The following is a 23,237-nucleotide window of genomic DNA, read 5'->3' as shown; positions in this document are numbered from 1 at the left end:
AGGGCCTGGTCTCAGGGCATGCAACACACATAAGAAGCCAGTGGCTCCCCAGTGCATCTCTTTAGCTAGGAGATCTCACTTTATTCCAGAGTTGGTGCAGCAACTCCTGTCCAAAATCTCCTCCTAGATACCTAACAGGCACCTCAGATTTAACCCAGCCCAAATTGAGCTGCCATCTAACCGCCATGTACCAGCTTCATGCATACTCTTCCCCATTTTAATTAACGGAAACACTAAAGTGTTGGAGTCCGCTCTTTCTCTACCGCACTTTGCATGCAATCTACCTGAAAAAACTGTTTTCTCCCATTATTTTTGCAAAATAAGCACAGAATCTAGTTGCTTTTCTTTACCCCACCACCAGCAAGGGGTCCAAGCTATCAACACCTGTTGCCTGGAACATACCAATAGGTTGTTTTAGTTTCTTGATTTAATAGAAAGACTACTTTAATCCAGAAGATGTCTATTAACTATAGTTTTCCCAGGGGTGGGGATTTAGCTCAGTGGCACAGTGCCTGCCTGGCAAGTGTGAGGTTGTGAGTTCAATTCCCGGTACCGGGGGGGGGGGGGGGGGGGAAAGAAACTATAGTTTTCCCTCTAACAGCGTTGTCAATATTCTAATAAACATGTCTCATTTTAGAAATAACATCTAAGACACAGTATGGCTTTGAATAAGACCCATGGTTGAAATATGACAGTGAATGACACCTGTCACAGTCCCCGAGGCCCATGAGCTCATTTCTCCCATTACTTTTGCTCCCTCTCCCTAGGCTGTTGGTCATAATTCATGGGGAGAATTTCATAAGAAAAAATGATAATAATTACAGAATTTGTCACACCTATTAAGGTGTCACCATCCTTGTTTGTTTTTGTGGTGCTGGGGATTGAACCCAGGGCCTTCTGCATGCAAGGCAAGAGCTCTACCACTGAGCCACAACCCCAGCCCCTAAGGCTGCTGTATTAAGCCTTGGGTCCTCCAGCGGCTTCTACCCTACAAAGTCCTCCAAGCTCTGCCTGCTGTCCGCTCCGATCTCACTTCCCCCTGTTCTTCCCACTTTGTTGCTCCACTCCAGCTGCCTCTCTCTTGTTTCTCAAACCCACGAGGTCCTTTCTAACCCTGGGGCCTCTGAACTTCCCACGTCCTCTGTCTGAAATGGCCCTGCTCTGATATCTTGCAGGCTGCTTTTACTTGCACAGACTTTAAAACTGGCAAAGGGCTTGGCAAACTAAATGCTACTATAGCAGTGTCCACTGGTGTGTGCATTTGGTCGATTTTCAGACATTCCCAGCATTCTGAGTGATGGAGCCAACGAAGATCCATGAGTCTGCTACCAGGGTCAACCGAGGTTATGGACACTGGGTTGGGTCCTTAGAGGAAATCAGAAAAGGACAGAACTGCAGGAAAACATGGCTTTTTTGATGTGTCAGAGCACAGGATACATGTTTCCATGTGTGGCTCAGCTAAGCCACCCTTTCAAAGAAATCTTGCCTTGGTGTGCTGGGCTCTGGGGACTCACCCTGTGTATATCACTCCTGTCTACACCACACAATCCTTTTCTGTATCCACTGGTATCGTGCAAGTGGCTTATTCTCTTAAACACAGAGCTACTGGGTAAATCAACATATTTCTGCAGAGAATGAATGAGAGAGACTACTTTCCTAAAGTCACAACACTGACGGCCAGACCTTTTCATGTGAATTGTTCAACTACATGTTTTTTCTTTTTTTTAAAAAAAGAGAGTCAAATATATCCATGGCCAACTCAGAGCATTCTGACTGCAGCAACAGAGACCACTTACCCTCTTATCAATGTTCTCCGAGTGTTCGTCGATGATGAGTGATGCCTGTTTATGGAGTTCTTCCCCAAAGATCTTGGGAGCCATAAGTGGAAATTGCACTGCCACATTGATGTGGTTTGCAAAGCCAACAATCTCAAAGTCTGGGGGCTCAATAGACACTGTTTAGGAAGCAAAGTCAGAAGGAAACCCCAGCATCAGTCAGTGGCTACATAACAGCAGTGCTCCCCACCATCAGCACCTAATCGTATTTATTTTAAACAAAAATAATTTTCTTTTTATCCTGCCTATGGTCCAGTTATAGTCTGTTATTGTATTTGTGAAGAATTAAGATTCAAAAACAAGTGCACCATTTGCTTAACATTACTACAGCGGAGTGAAGACAGATTTTGGGATGGAAGCCAGCAACATTTTCAATTTTCAGCCTGCAGCCTACACACAACATTAAAAAATAACTTATTTTCATAATGTGATCATAATACCAAATAATAGAAAATCACTGTCAAAAATACAGATAGCAATTATCTTTGTAGTCAGTCATTTTTTTAATCTATGCTATATGGGCCTAAATATATAATATTCATACACAGTTACTAAACTAGGGTATATATTTGTAAATACATGTACATGTACTATGTACATATATATCCCCATATATATATATAAATTAAAATTAAATCATTGTAGACCACATGGTTTTGCATGGCATATAATTTCATTTAACTGTATTTCATAAACACATTAATACATATTTACCTATATCAAGGGCTAGCCAATTATGGGCCATGGGTTGGCCTTTTGTACAATCTACAAGCTGAGAATGGTTGCTATTTTTTTTGAAGGACTGCAAACAACAACAACAAAGAAAAAAACAAAACCAAAACCAAAGCAAGCATGGGACAGACACCATATGTCCCATATGTCTTTACCGAAAGACTCTGAATCCCTGACTCACACCATAATTTCTCCTGGTTAATTCATTTTCACTAAGTAGCTGAACCATGGCTTCACTGATTCACTATTTTTTTTTTTTTTTTTTTTTTTTTGTTTTTTCTCCGGTACCGGGAACCGAACTCACGACCTTGCGCTTGCCAGGCAGGCGCTTTGCCGCTGAGCTAAATCCCCAGCCCCTGATTCACTATTGTTAACATTTAGATTGTCTCTTAATTTTTTCTGAGTGGATTTTATGTACTATCAAGCATTTAGAGTGCTAAATCTTGGCACCTGCATTTAATAATTTCCTTAGGACAAGTTACTAAAGAGGTATTCTGGATTGGAGTAGGCACATGTTAAGGTTTTTTATACATGCCGCCTAATCCCGTCAGAAGGACTATATCAAAGTGTGCTCTACATTCTTTCCCATCATGAGTCTGTATGTATTTTTCAGGTTTATCATTTGAATCATGAAAAAGACCTCATATAATTCTTCAACAGCCTAAATACCTTGAGTCATAAACTGTTTCCCTTTCCATCTGTGTACAAACATACAGATGTGACTCTTGATCCTAAACACACACACACACCACTGCAGCGATCTCATAGGTATCTAAATTATTTGCCACAGTGGATTCAGACACCATTACTCTGTGAAAAAGCATGGGTAGCGAGCGTATAATAGGGCACTGAAGCAGAATTGGATTTTTCTGGTCTTTTTTTGAAACAAGCTATAAAATGGAGACTGAAAAAGCAATGGAGCTGGAGGTGTTAATGCAAAGGCCTCTGGGAATGGCTGCAGGCACAGAAGTGAAAAAAGGAGCAGACCCAGCTTTGGGTGTGAACTTTGGGCCCCAGTGTATGCGTCCTGGATGTTCACAAGTCACAATCAGATGCTACAGGGTTAGAACCTGGGCTGGGGTCGCAGAAGAAAGGCAAACACTGACCCAGAGTGATGTGACAGCTTAGATCCAGGCCACCTGAGTTCCACTCCCCTCTTCCTGCTAGGCCATAAAGTGATGAGAATAGCAAGTACTACTGCCTGAAAGCCTGCTTTGTGCAGGTATGGTGCAACAATCTGCACTGATTAATTGATTGATTCATTCATTCATGAAAGGGTTTTGCTACATATTCCAGCCTGGCCTTGAACTCACTATGTAGCCCAGGCTGGCTTCAAACTCAGTGGTCCTCCTTTCTCATCCTTCCCCATGCTGGGATTATAGGTATGCGCCATCATGCCCAGCATAGCTATGGAGCAATAATCTGTAAAGAACACATTATGGTCCCACTCTTCAGATAGGAAAGCTAAGGCTTAGATCAGCAAAGTAACTAGTTCCAGTTACAGAGTTAGGAAGTAGTAGGGCCAGCTGTGAGCCTATAGCTCTAAATCTAAAATGGCTCTGCAGATCTTCCTATTCATAGCAGAGCAAATGATGATTTTTTTTTTTTTTTTTTTTTTTTTTTTGTACCAGGAATTGAACTCATGACCTTGTGCTTGCCAGGCAGGCACTGTGCCTCTGAGCTACAACCCAGGCCCATAATGATCTTTTTTGTGGGGAGCAGCTGAGCTGGACATGGACCACACATTGGGGGCTAGAGCAAGGCCAGCCCGGAGAACATGGAACGCCAGAGGCAAGCCATGTGAACAAGATGTTAGGACTAGGGCAAAGCCAGTCCCAGGAACGTGAAATGCCAGAGGCAGACCATGTAAACTGGCTGATCTCTAGCTCAGTGACATATTACCAGTGGGCCGGCCTTGGTGTTCCTCCCTGTTAACTACAGCACAGACAGTTTTGCTTCCCATGTTCTCAGCAAAACACTGACACCTTGCATTTCCCTCTGTCATGCACTTTCCCCCTTTTTACTGCGTATAAATAAAGACACAGACCATGCGAGGTTGTGGCTGCTTCTCCATCAGATAGGTCAGGTCCCACCCGGTCCCAGCTTTCCTCTTTGTATGTGTCCTGTCTTTTCTTAATCTCTCATTGCCCCCGCTCAGGACCCCACTGGCTGTGTGTCATGCAGCCCTTTTTTAATCATTTGTCTCAATATTTTATTTATTTTTATGAATACGCAGTGTTTACAGTATATAATGATTACAAGTATCATTACACTTGGAGAGCTGGACTATGTACAAAATACATCTTAATTCTTTGTTTTTCATTTCCTATCCTTCCCCTCTTTCCCTGCTCCTTCCAACTCTTGATCCCCTTCCCATGTGCAAAAACTCTATTTTCACCATTTTTCCCTTCCATCTTTTGCCTTCCCATCCCTCCCCCTCCTTCTCTTGTTCCCCCATCCGTTTGAAAAAGATCTCCCCATTTCCTCTTTACTTATTTTCTATTTTACATTCTCTCTCTCTCCCCCTCTCTAGCAGACATGGGTGTGCCCGCATTCCTGTGAAAGGATGTCTTTAACACTCCAGGGAAGATGCTGATGATCATCTTGATGAAAATGGTAAGATCAGGAAACAGAGCTCAACTCACTGTTCGTGGCCGTGATGGAATCAGTGCACTGAACCATCAGTGTTCTCCCTCTGAATACTTTCACCAGAGGAACGTACGTCTCGTGCACGTCCTGCCACACGTCTGTCAGGTCACAAGACGATTTGGTGACATTGGTACATTCCTCAACAATCTTCAAACCTTCTGCTTTACTTTGGGAAGAAATGGAAAAGGGAAAACGTCAGCATTTACAGAATGAGAATCTATTTCTGTGCCTCACTTCATTTCCTTTAAGGCTCTGCCCAGCTATCACGGCATCAAACTGTCTTTCCTACCCACTCTCAGTCCCTCTCACTCTTCAGTTTTCTTCATAGCATTGACCTCCGCCGGCCTCACACTTTTGTTCCTTTAATGATGTCTCCACCTACTTAGGCATTTCCATTTTCAGAGGGTAGGGGCTTTGAACAGACGCCCTGGTATATTGCAAGTGCTCAGTAAATACTTGCTGGATGGATGAATGAAACGGGCTTTCATGGTAAAGGCCTGAGACCTTCCTCCCTCTCCTTCAAGAACAATCACTGCTTTCCTTGAGAGGCCCTCCCTCTCCGCCTGAAGGTCCTACAGTCCAGTCCTAAGCCTGCTGTGCTAGTTAGGAGCCACACAAACATCAGGTCTACCATGCTACGGAAGACTGTGAGCTCTCAATGCACAGAGAAACTTTAAGACTCTGGCAGGTCAAAGGGAAACTCACAACAGAGCCTCCCCAGGGCCTGCAGCAACAGCTCGAAGCCAAATAACAAACAAAAGAACACTCCACGGGGCTACTGATCAAAGAATGACTTATCATCTATCACATCACTAATTCTTGAGCCAGCCCCCCAGTGGGGAAGTCAGCTCAGAGAGGTGGAGCTCCACGCCAAATGGCAAGTTGATTCGTGACTATACCAGACTTTGGACTCATGTTTGTCTTAGACTAGGCCAGGCAGCTTTTGAGTGTCCACCATGCCTCCATGAGTCAAGAAAAGTGAACATAAACCATCAATATGGTCCCCAGACCTTTGGAAAATACCAAATACCAGACTTTTAAAATTCTGATTAATTGAATTAAAGAAATTATTGGGAAAACCAGACAATTATTTTGCTGGTGAGGCTCTGACCTGTAGAAATTGGCTTTGGCCATAAATACAAACTTTGTCAAAATAGTTTTGGATTATTAAAGTATTCAACTGAATTAAAAATGGATGAGTATTTTGCCTATGGCCTTTCAAGGTTCTGAGTAAGAAATGAGACAGAGAACATACTAGAAAGATAATACATTTAGCATTTAGAGAAAAAAGGAACATCAACCAACCTCATGATTGTATACTGTAATGCATAGTGAGTTGGTTCAAAGGACTGGTTTTTCAACTCCCATGATAAGATCGACCGGTATTTTCCAAATGTCATCTTGAAATTACAGTGTTCACCTAGAACATCCAAAGAGAACAGGACGTGTGTCGGGGAACCACTGAATTCCGGAACCCAAAGACCATGAACCTATGTCCCCAGCAGGAGTCTGAGAAACACAGGAAGTCTACTGGACACGGGAAATAAACTAATATTATTCATTCATAAGCAACATATGCTCAGGGCAGGAAAGTTGAGGAAACAGGAACTCAGCACTCGGTAAGTGGAAGTTGTACAGAAGGACTTCCCCAGTTTTCACAGACTCCCAGAAGTTCATCAGACCCAAGCGACCCATGGCATTCCGGGCCACGCAGTACATTGCCTCACTGCTCCTTCACTCCACTCTCTCAACTCAGCTCCGTGCACTGCAGGCTTTTCTTTCTCTTTTTCTTTCTCTGTCCCTACATTTATTCTCTTGGTCACAGAGAGAAAGAGTACACCGCGGGCCCCACCTTCCTTTTAGGCACTTAAGCCCCATAGCAATGCAGAAGTAGCGACTATTCATAGACCTATTTTCCAGACTGAGTTTCCACACTAAGCTGAGTGCACAGTATTATGCCCTGGGAAGTGGTGGTGACAACTGGGACTTTAATGCTGTACTTGTTAAGTTCTGCCTCACAGGGTTAAATTTTGAAAGCTCAGCGACATTTCCTGTGGTTAAGACCCAGGCTTCTGCTTTCTGATGTTCACCTCCACTGTGGATCAGAAGGCTAAGCACCCATTTGATGCTTAGTGAAGTTTTGTGGGCATATTACATACGTGGGTAAGAATCCAGCTACAAATTATTTTTTCTTATCTGGAACCAAGAGTTGGAAAAATGTAAATTAAAGAGAAATTACTTCTCAATCACTTTTTGTTTACCATAACAGGTGTCTCCTTATTTTCTCTTGGTGAGAATATTAAGAGTTTGACTATTCTTTCAAGGGGCTTTCAAAATGATCTCCAGTTTCTTGTAATAGTTTTGTGAGGCAATTTCGAAAAACAGAGTTAGCAAATTTTAGCTCCCTTTATACAAAAAGGGCTCCAATAAAATAGGTGAAAGATGTGAGGCCAGAAGTAAAATTTCCCATATTTTAAATGTTTAGATAGTCCCCCTAGTACTCTGAATCTTATTCAAAAATTTAACCAAGCCAAGAACATCTCCTACCAGGGATATCAGGTGAAGCATCCAGTGCGAGGCTCACACACACTAGGAGAAAGAAAAACAAGTTAGAGACGCAGCACTGATTTATCTGGGCTCAACTTAAAACGACCACACTCAGTTTGCCTAACTTAAAGCATCAATGATCACATGTGTTAATACTGCATTGAGATTTTCTTGTGCTAACAAAAAGTTCAAGCAAATGGTTCTTAGGTGACATTAGTACCGTCAGCCCCTGGTCCACGGATTGCATCTGGAGTGGACTCAATGGAAGATCCATTTAGGACCTGGCACTCGAACCAGGGTTGGGTTGGTTGAGGAATATCCTGTGAAGCTGGTACTTGTCTGAGAAACTTCCTCAGAATATAAATAAGCATGTTGCTCATTAATAATTTTTGAAAGCAAAGATATTTACCAGGGGTGATGGAGGAGAAAAGGGGGTTCATGAGGGGGATTAATGAGTCCCATCTCCTTGGGCGGGAGAGTGGGGACATTTGTTTTCTGGATGTCACAATGACTTGGGGAGTGAATTTCCTGGCATTTGTGGACGGTGGAGGCCCAGAATGCTGGACATTATCTGGTACATGAACAGTCTGCCCGAGACAGCTGTCCCCCTCGTGTGCACCTTGCTGATAAACCACGTAAGACATGACACTGAAACAAACTAGATCACAAGGAAGGCAGAGAAGAGATGAGAATGAATAGTGCTGCAGAAAAAAGGTGTATAATAAATAAAATGCAGAGGCTGAAGTTCAGGGGGACTTTTCATCCTAGTGGCTGTAGTAAGAGATAAGTGTTCTGCCTCTTCCCAAATACAGCAGCAGTGAAATAATAAGAGAAATTATTCTTAAAATTAACATATAAGGGTGGTCTCCAATATTATGGAGCTTTATGTTATTTTGCTTATCTATTTGTCTTCCTAAAATTAAAAAGAGGCAGGAACCCATACTGAATTCTAACCATCAGCCTCTGTTTTCTGGCTATTATCCCTGGGACACTTGGCAGTCTAGGTCCTGTGGTCAGGGATATGGGTTTGCTGCTTCACACTGGAGCTCTGGCTGAGGCTATCACAGGTTCCCTTCTCCAAGGGCGGGGATAAACAGTAACACTTACCCACGAGACACCAAATAAGTAATCTGATGGCCCAGGCACAGTGGCTCCAAAGCATGTTTGTTAGTGTTCTAGTTCTTTCCTTACTTTCACATCTGAAAGGAAATCAATATTAGGATATTAAGATGCTAAAGTGTCTAATGAGGGGGCAACCCACTCGGGCCCCCTTCTGTCACTCTCTTGGACAGCTTTCTTTCCCTCAATAAATATATTCTGCTCTTAACCTCCATTGTTCCTAAAATTCATTCTTCAATTTTAGAGAACAGGAACTCATCCCAGATATCCTTCAGGTTGGGAGTTTTTGTTTTCCTGTACCCTTATGGAGGTTCCACCGTGATCCTTGGATGGAGATTTAAAGCTATATGCCTACCCAAATGCCTGGTGTCTATCGAGGGCTTTTAGATAGATCCTCTGGAGAGTATCTCTGACTGCCATCAACAACCAGGACCCCTCCCAGCCTGAAGAGGTCAGAGCGGTCATCGCCCCTTCCTCCCTCACGGCAGTTTGGGTTACTTCTTCAGAGCGGGGAATGTCATAGGCAGTTGAGTTAGATAGAAATATTATAGGCAGTCAGACAGGGCCAGGCCCTCGAAGGAGCCGACATGAAAGACAAGATAAGCTATGTATTTGCTGTGGGCCAGACCTCAAGACAAAGGACTAAACAAATACAGCCACACACCTCCCTAGGTGTAAACATCAGGGATTGATATTCTAAATAGGTTGGGATCACCTTGAAGAGTTGCTGACCCAACCCCCTACAGGAAAAGCCCCTGTTCTGTATTCATGCTGTGACTCGCTTCCCTATTTGATCCCAATTTAATCAATTTTACCTGAACAACTCTTATTGGCTGACCATAGTTTTGTCCATTTTCCCCCTATTTTGGACCCGCCTCACCTTGTAGTTTTGCTCTACAAAAGTCCCCAGAAAAACAGAGTTGGGGGCAACCCACTCGGGCCTCCCTTCTCTCCCTCTCTTGGACAGGAGCTTTCTTTCCCTCAATAAATATATTCTGCTCTTAAAATAAATAAATAAATAAATAAAATAAATAAATAGTCTAATGGGATTGTAAAAATAAAAACAGGACAAAAAAGACCCCAAGAAATAGTAAATTCCTGGTGGGGGCCTTGCCCACCCTCCCAGGAGCGGGCCAATGACTCAAACAGCTTTTTGCACCAATTCCTTACCCATCAGGGACAAGTGTTAAATATGACCTTTGAATAGCTAACAGTCATTGAACTAAAAAAAAATAAACATAAAAAACTAAGCAGCGAAGAGTCTTGCTTCTATTAAGAAAGTGCTTTCTTTACTGATTTTGGTGAATCCTTGGAATGTCTTTATGCACAAGCATAAAAATATATATATTCTTATTTCCGCCCTCATCTCGACAAGAGATAGCAGGTACAGTCCCTGTTCTGTGTCAATTTTTCTACTTAACATTTTATTTGGGAGATCTGCCCCCACCCCCATCAGAAAGAGAAATTTCTTGTTTTTCTTTTTTAAATAGTTGCACAGTGTTGTGTTCTATGGTCAGAACATCAATTATGTAACTACATACCTGTGATGGACATCTGAATTGTTTCTAATCTTTTCCGCAAGGAATTCTCTTGGGTGCACATCCCTGGCCCCTGTGCAAGTCTATGTGCAGAGAAAAGTCCAGGTGTAGGATGGCCACATGTTGTCATTTGAAAATGTCCCCTCAAAGATCATGTGTTGAAAACGTAATCCCCATATCAGGAAATGGAAAGATATCCTTTGCTCTTGGGTAGGAAGAACCAATGTAGTGAAAATGGCCATACTTCCAAAACTGTTACACAGATTTAATGCAATTTCGATCAAAATTCCAGCAACATATCTCACAGAATTAGAGAAAACACTCCTAAAATTCATTTGGAACAAAAAGAGATCTAGAGTGCAAAGACAATTCTGAGCAACAAAAGCAAGACAGGAACATCACAATCCCTGACTTGAAATTATACTACAAAGCTACTGTGATAAAACCAGCATAGTACTGCTTTATAAAAAAAAACAAAACAGACCCAATGATCAATGGAACAGATTAGAAGATGTAGAAACAACTCCAGACACATTCAGCCACCTTATCTTTGACAAAGGTACTAAACACATTCCCTGGAAAAAAGATAGCTTCTTTAACAAATGCTGCTGGAAAAACGGGCTTTGCACATGCCGAAGATTAAAACTGGACTCATATCTTTCACTGTGCACTAAACTAAAGTGGAAATGGATCAAAGATCTAAGTATTAAAACAGAAACATTAAGTGTGCTGGAAGATAGAATACGTAAAACTCTTGAAGACATTGGTGTAGGCAAAGACTTTATGAACAAAACCCTGATCGTACTGGAACTATCACAAAAAGATACAACTGGGATCTCATCTTATTAAAAAGCTTTTGCACAGCAAGAGAAACCACCAACAGAGTGAAGAGACAGCTCACAGTGTGGGGAAAAATGTTTGCCAGCTGTTTCTCAGACAAAGAATTACCACCAAGAACATATAAACTCAAAAAGTCAAATTGCCCAAACTTAAAGAATGGGTAATCAATCAAAAAATGGGTATTGGTCATGAATACACACTTCTGAGATGAAGAAGTACAAACAGTAAATAAATGTATGAGAAAATGTTCAACATCACTGGTCATTTGAGAGATGCAAATTAAAACAATGCTGAGATTCCATCTCACCCCAGAAAGAATGGCTGTTATCAAGAAATCAACCAATAACAAATGCTAGCAGTGCTGTGGGGAAAAAGGAACCCTTTCCACTGCTGGTGAGAGTGTAGACTGGTACAACCACTGGGGAAATCAGTGTGGAGACTCCTCAAAAAACTAGGACTAGAGGTTCCATTTGACCCAGCCATTCCCCTCCTGGGTATCTTCCTGAAAGAATTAAAAGCATCTAGACCGGGTGTGGTGGCACGCACCTGTAACCCCAGCACTTGGGAGGCTGAGGTAGGAGATACAATTGGCATCTTTTTGGTATCTGTGGGTTCTGCAGAGGTAAATACATACCTTACCTCTGTCTTTGTGAAGGGATTGACAATGACATGGAGGGTGTGGGCTCACTATTGAGAGTGGGTTGGTTACAGAATCAGGTTGGGTCCTCTCTACCTCTTGCCATGTGAAGTTCTCTACTACATCACTGTGAGTTCAAGACCAGCTTGGGCTACAAAGTGAGCTTAAGGCCAGCCTGAGCTGCATAGCAAGACCCTGTCCTGAAAAAAACAAAACCAGAAACCAACCAACAAACAAAAAACCCTCCAAGGAATTAAAAGCATCATACCACAGTGATATATGCACACCCATGTTTATAGCAGCACAAGTGTGTAATAACTAAACCTTAGAAACAACCCAAATGCCCACCAACTGGTGAATAGATCAAAAAGATGTGATTTTTTTTATACAATGGAATACTACTCTGCCATACAGAAGGATACACTTGAGACATTCCTAGGAAAATGGATGTACCTTGAGACCACATTCTTACGTGAAATAAATCCAACACACATGTGTAAATGCCACATTGTTTCTCTGGTGTGAGAAACAGAAAATTTAAATAAGGAACAAAATGTATATTAGGTATGGTGAAATACAGGAAGAAAATGTTCAAATGGGGGAGGGGAACAAGAGAGAGGAGAGAGGGCAAGGAGAGAGGGGAAAAATAAAAAAAGGAGAAAAGAAGAAAAACATGGGAAAAAAGCTTTTGTAAATGGGGAGGGGAGGAGGGGTTGAAGGGAGGGTAGGGGAATGGGGAAAATTAAACGAGTTATGTCATGTATGGATACAAATTCTTTATGATGAATGTGATCACTATGTACATCTAAACTGTACCAATAAGAGTCAATTAAAAACAAACCTTAATCCCCAATACCAGCGTTGAGAGGTGATTAAGTCACCAGCCTCTGCCTTCATGAAGGGATTAACAATGACATGGAGGGAGTGGGCTCACTGCTGAGAGTGGGTTGGTTACAGAATCAGGTTGGGTCCTCTTTACCCTCTTGCCATGTGAAGTCCTCTACGACATTATGCAGCAACAGAAGGCCCTCGCTAGATACGATCCCTCAACCTTGGGCTTGCCAGCCTCCGGAACCACGAGCTGGATACATTTCTGTTCAGTGTAGATCATTACCTTATCTGTGGTATTGTCACTGCAGCATCAAATGGATGAAGACATAAGCAAGAGGCCTAACAGCCATGGTGCCAGCAGAAAACTGCAATTCAAGTTAGAATATTTTTCAGAAAGACTTTATTTAATCAAGGGCCACTTACAAATGTGTGAGCAAGATGGAGGCATGCCATAAGGGAGCTTGCAGTACCGCAGGACAACAAAAGGGGGAGCCATCACCGCTCTGGGCTTGAAAAGTGAAAGAGAAGACACCTGCACTGGAATGTGAAAGGAGGGAATCCTGCGTGAAGACCTGCGACAAAGGGAAATGACACCACCAGTGCAAAGAGATTGTGCAGAGAGAGGACTGCAGAAGTAGTATCCCTCGGTGTTTCCATTCCTTCTCTAAATTGGGCCTCCCCATTGGCTAAACTCAACCAGAAGCCACCTGGCAGGGGGGCAGTGACTGTGTCCCTCCAAGTCAGGTGCCCAGGGCAACGTAAAGGGCAGGGAAGGTGGAGGATGAGTGTGCAGGGGTGGACAAAAGGGACCTGGCAACTGGACTAAGCACATGTCATTTGTGGAGACTGCCACACTGCCCACACTGCAGGTGGCACCAATTTACATAGGTACCCAGGACATGCGAGCATTTTTGGTTCTCTAGTCTCTTCACAGACATGCCTTGGATTTTCATCAAATTCGCAAATGAAAAGTTATCCTCACCCCAATATTAATTTGTACTTCTCTTATTCCCAATGAGCCTGGGCATCTTTTCACATATTTATGGGCTACTTACATTTCTTTCCTGTTCAAAGTCTTCCTCCCTTTGCCTGTTTTTGTACTGCGTTGTGCTGTTTTTGTTGATTTGCAGTAACTGCCTGTATGTATGAGGGAAACTGACCCCTTGTGATACGGATCACATTTTTCTCCTTCTCTTTATGTGATTTGCTTGTGTGTGGGTGTTTTAAATTACTCAGAAATTTCTGTGTTTCATGTTTTCAGATTTAAAGATACAACTGGCATCTTTTTGGTATCTGTGGGTTCTGCATCAGTGGATTCAATGACCTGTGGGTCAAAACTATTAGAAAAAACTGCAGCTGCATTGAACATGTACAGACCTTTTCATCTTTGACATTGTTTCCTACACAATATTGCATAACCTCTGTTTATGTAACCCTTACCTGTACTCGGCATTGTAAGCAAGCTAGACTGATTTAGAGTCTGCAACATGGTGTGTATAAGTCATATGCAGACACCATGCCACGTATGTAAGGGACGTGAGCAACTGTGGAGTTTGTACCCACAGCAGTAGGGTGGGGTTTTGGATGGGGAATCCCCAAAGATCTTGAGGGATGACAGTGGTTTTTTTTCTCAGTTTCTAGTTTTCAGTCTTAGAAAGACAGCCATCCCCACTCCAAGGCCAGATAAGGATTCTTTTTTTTTCTTTGGCACTGGGGATTGAACCCAGAGTCTCCGCATAGAGCTACATCCCCAGCTCTTTTCTTTACTATTTTAAGGCAAGGTCTTGCTGTGTTGCTCAGGGTGGCTTTAAACTTGTGATCCTCCTGCCTGTTCCTCCTGAGTAGCTGGAATTACAGGTGTGCACCAATAAATATACCCAGCTGAGACAGGGATTATTGAAGAAGACTTTTAAGGCATCCTAATCAGTCTTGGATTTTTCCCTCTCTCTCTCTCATATCTTTTGTCCCCACCCAAGCAATTAGGTCCTATAGAATCTGTGTGTTCCTCAGTTCTCCCAAATAGTGGGGCAGTGTGAAACAGCAAGTCAAATTGCTACAAGACCACAAAACAGCAGTCTGAGCTCAAGCTACAAACCACCTGAAAAGTCCTCCTGGCTGTCATGGTGACAGGACTTACCTACAATATTCTTTTGGAGAAAGCCAGAAGACTCCAAGTAAACATTTTGAAAAAATGTTCCACATCATTGGTCATTTAAGAAAGACAAATTAAAGCAACACTGAGATTCTATCTCACTCCAGAAAGAAAGGCTATCATCAAGCAATCAACCAATAACAAATGCTGGAGAGGCTGGGGGTGGAAAGGAACTCTTCTCCACTATTGGTGGAAGTGCAAACCAGTACAACCACTATGGAATCAAATTCCATTTGACCAGCTATTCCACTTCTAGCTATCTTCCCAAAAGAGTTCAAGTCATCTTAGTGCAGAGATCCAGGCATACCCATGTTTACAGCAGCACAATTCATAATAGCTAAATCTTGGAAGCATCCTTTATATCCATCAACAAATGAGTACATAAAGACAGTATGTATCTATGCACAGTGTGGTACTGGTCTGCCATACAAAGGATAAACCTGAAGCATTTGTAGGATGCACCTTGAGACCATAATGTTAAGTGAAGGAAACAGACACACAGCTTAAATATCACATAGTTTCTCTTGTACAAGAAATCACAAATTTATAAATAAATGTAAAATAAAAGACAATAGGAAATGGACAGATGGATCTTTGGCATATTGGAAGGGAACTGGGAGATGGAGGGAGGGGAGAGGGATAGGAAGAAAAGGAGAGAGAGAGCGGGGGACTATGAAGTGCTATGTACTTGCACCAAGTTCCTACAAAGATGTGATCATCACGCACTACCAACATGCACAGAAGATTAAATACACACATGAAGGGGTCCAAGAGATGCAGGGATGGGAGGGTGTGGAGGTGAAAAGAATAAAAAAAAGAAGGAAGAAGTACCACGTACATGCACCCACTCTTCACAATGAATGTAATCATTACGTACTACACACATGTACTAGCAAACAAAGAAACAAAAATAAAATAAAATAAAAACAAAATGTCTATTCCTTATCAGAGGCTGAGTTAGGGGGATCAGAAGTTCAAGCCCAGCCTAGGCAACTTGGTGACTTAGTGAAAAACCCTGCCTTACAATGTAAAAAAAGAAAAGAGGGCTGGGGATAGAGCTCAGTGTAAAGTCCCTGGGTTCAATCCCCAGTACCAAAAGAAGGAAAAAGAAATCCTACCCCAGCTGCAGGATCTCCCCCGTGAGATTCCCGGTCACTTCTACCCACAATACGTCTGGTAATGTAGCCCCCTTTGCAAACACCTGCCTGAGTATCTTCTCGCTATGAATCACCATCTCCACCACAACTCCATAGTAGAGGGGTTGCATGTTTGTGTTCATGGCCCCTAGACACAGCACGCCTCCAGACTGTAAATGCCACATCTGAGGTGATGCCCTTATACCTGAACATCGGCCTTGTGCCCTTGGTCGTCTGCCCTCTTTTCTGATTGTGGTACATCTTTGTGCCTGTTGTGCATGTGCTACAAGATTCAATCCCTTCAGCGGCTGAGGAATCACACACACACACACACGCAAGCACACACGCAAGCACACACACACACACACACACACACACGCAAGCACGCAAACACGCACAAACACATTAGAAGTCCCTCTGGGAGCTGAGTGTAGTGGTGCACGGCTGTAATCCCAGCACTTAGGAGGCTGAAACAAGAGGATCACTGCATTTTGAGACTCAGCTTGAACTAAACAGACAGTCCTTGTCTCAAAAAAGCAAAAAAAAAAAAAAAGAAAAAAAGAAACCAAAATGTCCCTCTGGCCCTCCTCCCCTTGCTTTGCTCCTGGTGACCCATACTCCACTTGGAATCAGTTGTCTAATAATCAGATTCATGTTTGCAAAATCTAATTTCCAGTCTTGCTTGGATGCCAGTCTTGCTCCTTAACATTGTCCTGACTACAAATAGTTCAGTGTCCCTAAAACACGGCACTGTGTGTCTCATCTCTGAAGCCAGGGCCATCTGTCCGCAAGAGCCCCGCATGTAGAAAGTTCCACATTTGGCTTAATGCTCTCCTGACGCGATTTTCAAATTTCTAATACTTTTACCTTTAATCTGGTTCATTGGCGCTGTCTGCTAGGAGAATGGCACACGGGCCAGGTGGGCACCTCGGCTCGCGTGTGGATGCTTCCCCCAGCAGGATGGACTCTCTGCCCCATGGACTACTGCTACCCTTTGGCTGGGGCCAGCCGGCTCACACCGGCAGAGAAGCTCCCTGGCATTGCCTGGTAGCTCAGCACAGCCCAATGCCTGCTGCATCACCAAGTGGACCATGAATAATGAATGAACTGAACTTGGAAATATGATGCAAATCAAACCACACAACTTTTCCAGAATGAAAAGCAAAATAGCAAAGAGTGCAAAAAATAAAAGCAACAATCATCCTTATTTCCACCATCAGCATCAATCATTAACACTTTGGTAGATTTGTTTCTGGTTTATTTTGCACACATCTTTCTTGTTTCTGTAAAAATTCAACAAGCTCATTAAAAAAAATGAAAATAATGTATAAAAGTACAAATCTCAACATCCAGATGCTATCATCACTAATATTAAGTAAACATGCCGGGCGTAGTGGTGTACGCCTATAATGCCAGCACTCAGGAAGCTGAGGTAGGACAATTGCTGTGAGTTTGAGGCCAGTTTGGGCTCCATAGTGAGTTTAAAGCCAGCCTGGACTATATAACAAGACTCTGTCTCAAAAAAAAAAAAAAAAAGAAAAAAAAAAGAAAAAAAAAGAACATGAGCCCACAGATCTCTCTATATTCATAAACACATGCTGTGCACATACACTGTTTCTGTTTAAATTTAATTCTACTTAAAAAATTAAAGTAAATCTGAAGCAACTGTGAATTTAATATTTTTTGTCCATAAGAAAGAATAATTTCCTATAATCTCTGTCAGGTTTTAACAAAAGTTTTATGAAAGACTTTAGGAAGTTGGTGTCAGGCCCTACCTGAGAGAGACACCTAAGCGACCCTTTGTCTCCCCCCTTGTAAACAATGGGAAACAACAGGTTGCCCCTGGTAAACCGGAAGTAGGGGCAATAAAGACGTTTAGGACCGGAACTAAAATCTTCCTGTCTTCAAGCCGGTTCTATCCACACACACCTAGACTGATTGTCCGTGTAGTTTTGACTTCAAAGATCTCATTGGATCCTTTGATACTGCGACCCCAACTCTAAACTCTGTATACTCAATTCCCCCTCCAGGTAGCTGCTAGTATCACTCTGATGTCAGCCTGCCTGTAGCGAGGAAATAAAAATCTGTTCTTCCCACAGCCTCAGTCTCTGGTTGCTGCCTCCTGCTTCCATTCACTTGACAGCTGGAGTATTCTACATTCACAGGTCCTTTTAATTTTAAACCATATTTATTGATCTATGCTTTGAAAGATGGCAACATTGCATTCTCATATTTCCTTTCCTTTTCTTCTACTTCCTTATTTCATAGCTATATATGGTTTTGTCTGTATTTATAACAATTATATTCTATTTACCCATAATTTCTTTCTTTCTGTCTTTCTTTTTTTTCCCTCACTATGTTGTCCCAGCTGGCCTTGAACTTTCAGTGATCTTTCTGCCTCAGCCTCCCTCCCAAATGCTGGGATTACAGTACGCTGCACCACGCCCCTCTCTACCCACACTTTCTTGCATTATTTCTACAAGATGTTTTATATTATTTCTACATTTAAATACCATAAATACAAACAATTTTCATTGCCATTTCTCTACCCCTGAGTTCTTTATCTCTTAATTTCCTATTATTTGGATTTTTAATAGGGCTCATGGCTTCAGAATTCTGTTCTACACATGTGAAAAAGTCTGTCTTTTTTTGCACTGCTGGAGACTGAACCCAAGTTTTGTGCATGCTAGGCATGTGCTCTACCACTGAGCCCAATATATGAGAAATTCTGTCACTGCCTCAGACAAAGTACCCCTTAGGGCAGTCATGGCGAACCCAGTGCCAAACTGCAACCCCAAACCCACTCATTTACCGCAAAGTTCCAGCACTGCAATTAAACCTGAATACTGAGGTTTAGTTTAGAAAAAAGAACTCTGCATTAACACGTTTTGTCTTAAAAGAAAAACACAATAACTCGTGTGCCCTAGGTTCATTCTCCACCACTGCCTTAGGGAAGTTTCTTTCCCTTGGAGATTTCTCTTCAGAATTATTAGGTTCTGCTATTCAGTGTTACACTGGCAAGTCTGAGGCCAGCTCGACTTTTTTTTTTTCCCCTTTTATTTTTCTTCCTGGATTCCAAAGTGGTTTCTCCTTTGAATCAAAACCGCATAAGATATCTTAGTGAGGAGTATTTCCATGGAAATTTTCCTGGAACACCACATGGTCTCTGGGACCACAGAAGTTTTCCTTCAATTCAATGCGATTTCTTTCGTCCCATTTTTATTTGCATTTTTGTCACCTCTGTTGGTTTTTCTATATCAGAGATTCCAAAGATCCTAAATGCTGGATTGCGCGATCTTCTACATCAGATTCTTTCAAACTGAATTAATCTTTGTCTCTTTCATCTTCTTGGAGTTAAATCAAGCCTTTCCACTATTCAAATATTTTTGCATCCAGGAGTATTTTTTTCTGTTCTTTCCTTTTATTTCTTCTGTAATTGTGTTTGTACAGTCTTCAATTTATTCCCTTATGCCCTCAGTCTAAGTTCATTTAAATTTTTTTTTTTCATTTTTGAGTTTGTTTTATTGAATCCAAATTTTACCCAAGTTGTTGTAAGGTATATTATATATACATATATAACTTTTTTTAAAAAAGTAGAACCCTTTGTAAGCTATGTTGTTCCTTCCCTTGCTTCTCATACCACACCCCACTGCTGTGCTTGGAGGGTTTTTACCATCTCCCAAGGCAACACGGCAGAGGGAAATCTGGACTTCCTTTTCACTTGACTACTCCTCCAGATTCCAGAGTGGTTGGGAAAGTGGGCACAGCTGGGCAGCTGCTCTAGACGCTGGCACTGGGATGGGGGGTGGTGGGGAGAGGGCAAGAGAGCTTGCTTTTGGTCAGAACACGGGGTCCTGCTTCTCCCAGACACGAAGGAAGTGTTCTGCATGCTGGCTCCACTGCTCTAGGGGAGTGGCGCGGTGGCATGATCCATGGGGGCTCTGGGTCCTTCTCCTACCCCCACCTCACTCCCTTCTGCCCAGCACAAAGGGCCGCTGCTGCTGCTCTTGCCAAAAGGGCTAGCCTTTGTTTACTTCTTTCCCACTGCTTAGAGAGACTTTTAAGATTTCTGTTGACTTGCCATTACAGTTTCTAGTTTTGAGGTATGCTAAAATTTATATATATATATATATATAGTAGCTGTTGTTAAACCTCACAATTAAATAAAGAAGCAAACAAAAACTAAACACAAAGTTTAGAGAGTTTAGAGAACTAAATACAAAGTTTAGAGTTGGGGTTGCAGAATCAAAGGATCCGATGAGATCTTTGAAGTCAAAACTACACGGACAATCAGTATAGGTGTGTGTGGATAGCACCAGCTCCAGTCTCCAGGGGACCTTTTCAACTATGTGCTTCCCATTGAGAGACCTTTTTGCTTTCTTCTTTCGCTCTTTCTTCTCTATGTCTCAATGCTGTCCAGGCTGCCAGCTACTCTCTACCAAGTAATGCCTTTTCCTTTATTCCTCCCTGAATGGCACACTGGTAGTTTCAGGGAAGAAGGAGCCCTCAGGGAGAAGGACACTGATTCCTCAAATGCCAAAATTCATGGTGCGCAGACTCTGTATAAAAGGGATTTGCAGAGAAGCTATGCGTGTCTTCCCTGTGCACTCTGTCATCTCTGGATTACTTATGATGTCTTGTGCAATGTGAATTGCTGTCATTTAGAGGATAAATGACAAGGAGAAAAATTTGGATGCGTTCAGTCCAGACAGTTGGCCGAACCTACAGATGTGGGACTGCAGATAAGGAGAGCTGATACGATGCCAAGCTGTGCACTAGCTGGCTGATAGTTCATACATGAAAAAATGTGTTTTTCCTGCTCACATTTGAGCATTGTCAAAATCAGAATGCTTTGTTCAGGGGCATGTCACACTGTGACTGACAGTGCTTTTCTTTACTTGGTTATACACAATAAAAGTGTACCTTATCATCCACGGCACTTTAATTTGGGGGCTAGTCTTGGTAAAATATGAAGGGTGATCATCAAAGAAGGTACCTGTCATTGATTTCAATAGTCTGAAGGTTTGTAAAGGTAACAGGAAAATGAGTCCAGTGTAGCTGTGTGTGGGCAAGTGCGAGTGATGGAATGTATATTTTAATACAAGTTTCACTTCTAAGAGACTTCCTCTTGGGCTATGGTCTTTCTAGTTAGTTTTTTTTTTTTTAAAGACAAGTCACCATTTATCAAATAAAAATCAAAACCCTGGCAGATTTTCTTTAATTTTTAAATAAATGCAGGAGAAAGTTTAAAGACCAGGAAAAGAGTCATACAGACTTTTGATGATTTAAAATCGAAGAACAACTTGTAAACAATACCAGCTAACAGTTCAAGCCACTTCCTGAGACAGAGATCGCTTATCAAGCAGGCCCGAATGGCTCGTGACATTTATGAGCTGTTTTCCTTACAGCAGACCCTGGCATGGCCTCGGATCTTCCCACCCCCACCACGCATGAACAGGTGACTGGCCAGGCAAGGGACAAGGACATCGTGGGATTTTAAGCCCCTGTGTCCTGACCTGACTTGGGGGCAGATGGTCAGGCAGGACTTGAGGGGCAGCAGTCTCCGACCTGTCTCTCAAAGCAATTCCCTTCTAAGGCCTCCTGCCAAACAAAAAGAGAACAACAAACAAACATTACAACACAAAAGAAGGTGGGCTATCCAGAGCTTTCGATGAAACCATCGCTAGCCAAACAAATGGGGTAAGGGGCACCACCTCGCTACGGCACGCCACTGGTTTGCTCTCTGTAGAAACGCAAACTACGAGCATCTTCCAGTATAGATATCTTTTTCACTGTCTCATCTTGGCCCTGAGAGGAGCTCACTCCTCTGTCCCCTCAGCCACTCAACCCCAGCTTCCAAGCTGTGGATCTAAAAGACGCCTGCTCGGGCTGTCCTCCGTGACCTCTCTCCCACATAGGAACAAGGGATGCTCAGTAGCGGGGCTTCTCTACTGAGACCGTGGCGGACCGTCCGAGGCCCCGACTCAGAGACCCAGAGCGGTAACCCAGTTTTGCAAGGTGGCGAATCGCACCCTCAAACCTCACCACCGCTCACATCTCGCAGTGCCCAGGTGTCCCAGGCACCGTTGGTGAGACGGCGGGGTCACTGGGAGGCTTGGGGGGGGGCGGTGTGTGTGCTCAGGGCTAGGTGCAAAAACCAGGGGCTTCCAGCAAGGGGATGAATGGAGCACCCCGGGGCCCGCGAGTGCTGCGTGGGGCTTCCGTGGGTGCTCAGGGCCTGGAGGGGGTCAGGGGATCCCCGGGGCTGCACCGGGAGCGGCGCGGGGCAGAGCCAGAAGCCCAGACCCAGGAGAGGAGGCGGGAGGAGGCGGGGTTCCGCCGTGCAGGAGAAACCGTAAGGCGATTCCGGGAAGAGGCAGCAGCGGGCGGCCTTGCTCCCCGGTCCGGCGGGCGCCCGCGACCCTCTCGCCTGCCCGTCCCCGCCTTACCTCGCTGCTCCGCCCCGCCGGTCCCCACCGCCAGAGCCGGCGTAGGCGCCGTCTCTCAGGACGCGCGGGGGTGGAGGTCTCCTTGGCGGTGGCAGCAGGCAACAACCTCTGGCGGCGCCGATCAGTGGCAAAGCGGGCCTTGAGGCCGGGTGGCGGCCGCTGAGCGCGCTAGGGAGGATCCCGGGTTCTCCCAGGGACTTTGCTTCGGGCACACCGAGATGCTTTGGGGGCTGCAGCGTGCCCGCCCGGAGGGCCAGCACCGGCCTAGGAGCCGCGCCCCGCCCCGGAAGGCAGGAGGGGCGGGGCTTGCTGGGGGCGGAGACGGGGCGAGGCCTGACGGGGACTGAGACTGGGCGGAGCCTGGGCGGTCCCTGGAGGGGGCGGGACCGGGGCGGGACCGGGGCGGGTCCGGGGTGGGGAGTCCAGCTCAGGGGCTCTATACTGCTAACATCCATTGCTGATACTGCTAATATCCATTGCTGATTGCTCCTAACCAACCCCTCTCTTGCATCACAGGAGATCCATAGAAAAGTTATAACAGAGTTTTGAAGCTACAGCAGTGCCCTACAGACGCTCTAAATATGTGTAGGATGAATGAACTAGATACAGAATAAATAGATTCTTTCCTTGACCCTTCATTTACTAGTTTTCTAGACGTCTCTGAAAATAATTTCTCCAGTCACGAAAACCCACCATTGGGTGGTAAAGGCTTGACACAGTCAGGGGCTGAAGCAGGCCTTTGGAAATAGTGTACAGAACATCCCTCATCCCA

The 23,237-nt window shown here is 43.7% G+C and overlaps 1 protein-coding gene across 3 annotated transcripts in view; it reads right to left on the bottom strand.

The window, feature by feature from the left end:
• The window catches only part of Ifnar2 (interferon (alpha, beta and omega) receptor 2), a 35,991-nt gene extending 13,230 nt beyond the window's left edge, over nt 1-22,761 (bottom strand). For 2 of the 3 annotated variants that reach the window (XM_005375676.2, XM_013504240.1), the window contains exons 1-6: nt 22,466-22,761; nt 8,871-8,962; nt 7,764-7,805; nt 6,522-6,636; nt 5,213-5,382; nt 1,797-1,954 (exon numbers count right to left, since the gene is read on the bottom strand). In XM_005375676.2, the coding sequence (XP_005375733.1) occupies nt 1,797-1,954; nt 5,213-5,382; nt 6,522-6,636; nt 7,764-7,805; nt 8,871-8,925 (540 nt within the window). In that variant the 5' untranslated portion in view covers nt 8,926-8,962; nt 22,466-22,761. Of the gene's footprint in view, nt 1-1,796; nt 1,955-5,212; nt 5,383-6,521; nt 6,637-7,763; nt 7,806-8,870; nt 8,963-21,532; nt 21,618-22,465 lie in introns of all 3 variants that reach the window. The other variant, XM_005375677.2, reaches the window with a different exon arrangement.
• Between the last annotated feature and the right edge of the window lie 476 nt (nt 22,762-23,237).

Source organism: Chinchilla lanigera, unplaced genomic scaffold (genome assembly GCF_000276665.1).
Source record: "Chinchilla lanigera isolate Chin_1 unplaced genomic scaffold, ChiLan1.0 scaffold00006, whole genome shotgun sequence".
Classification (NCBI taxonomy): Eukaryota; Metazoa; Chordata; class Mammalia; order Rodentia; family Chinchillidae; genus Chinchilla; species Chinchilla lanigera.
The sequence above is the reverse complement of the archived record's forward strand: the minus strand, read 5'-3'. Positions and strand labels throughout refer to the sequence as shown.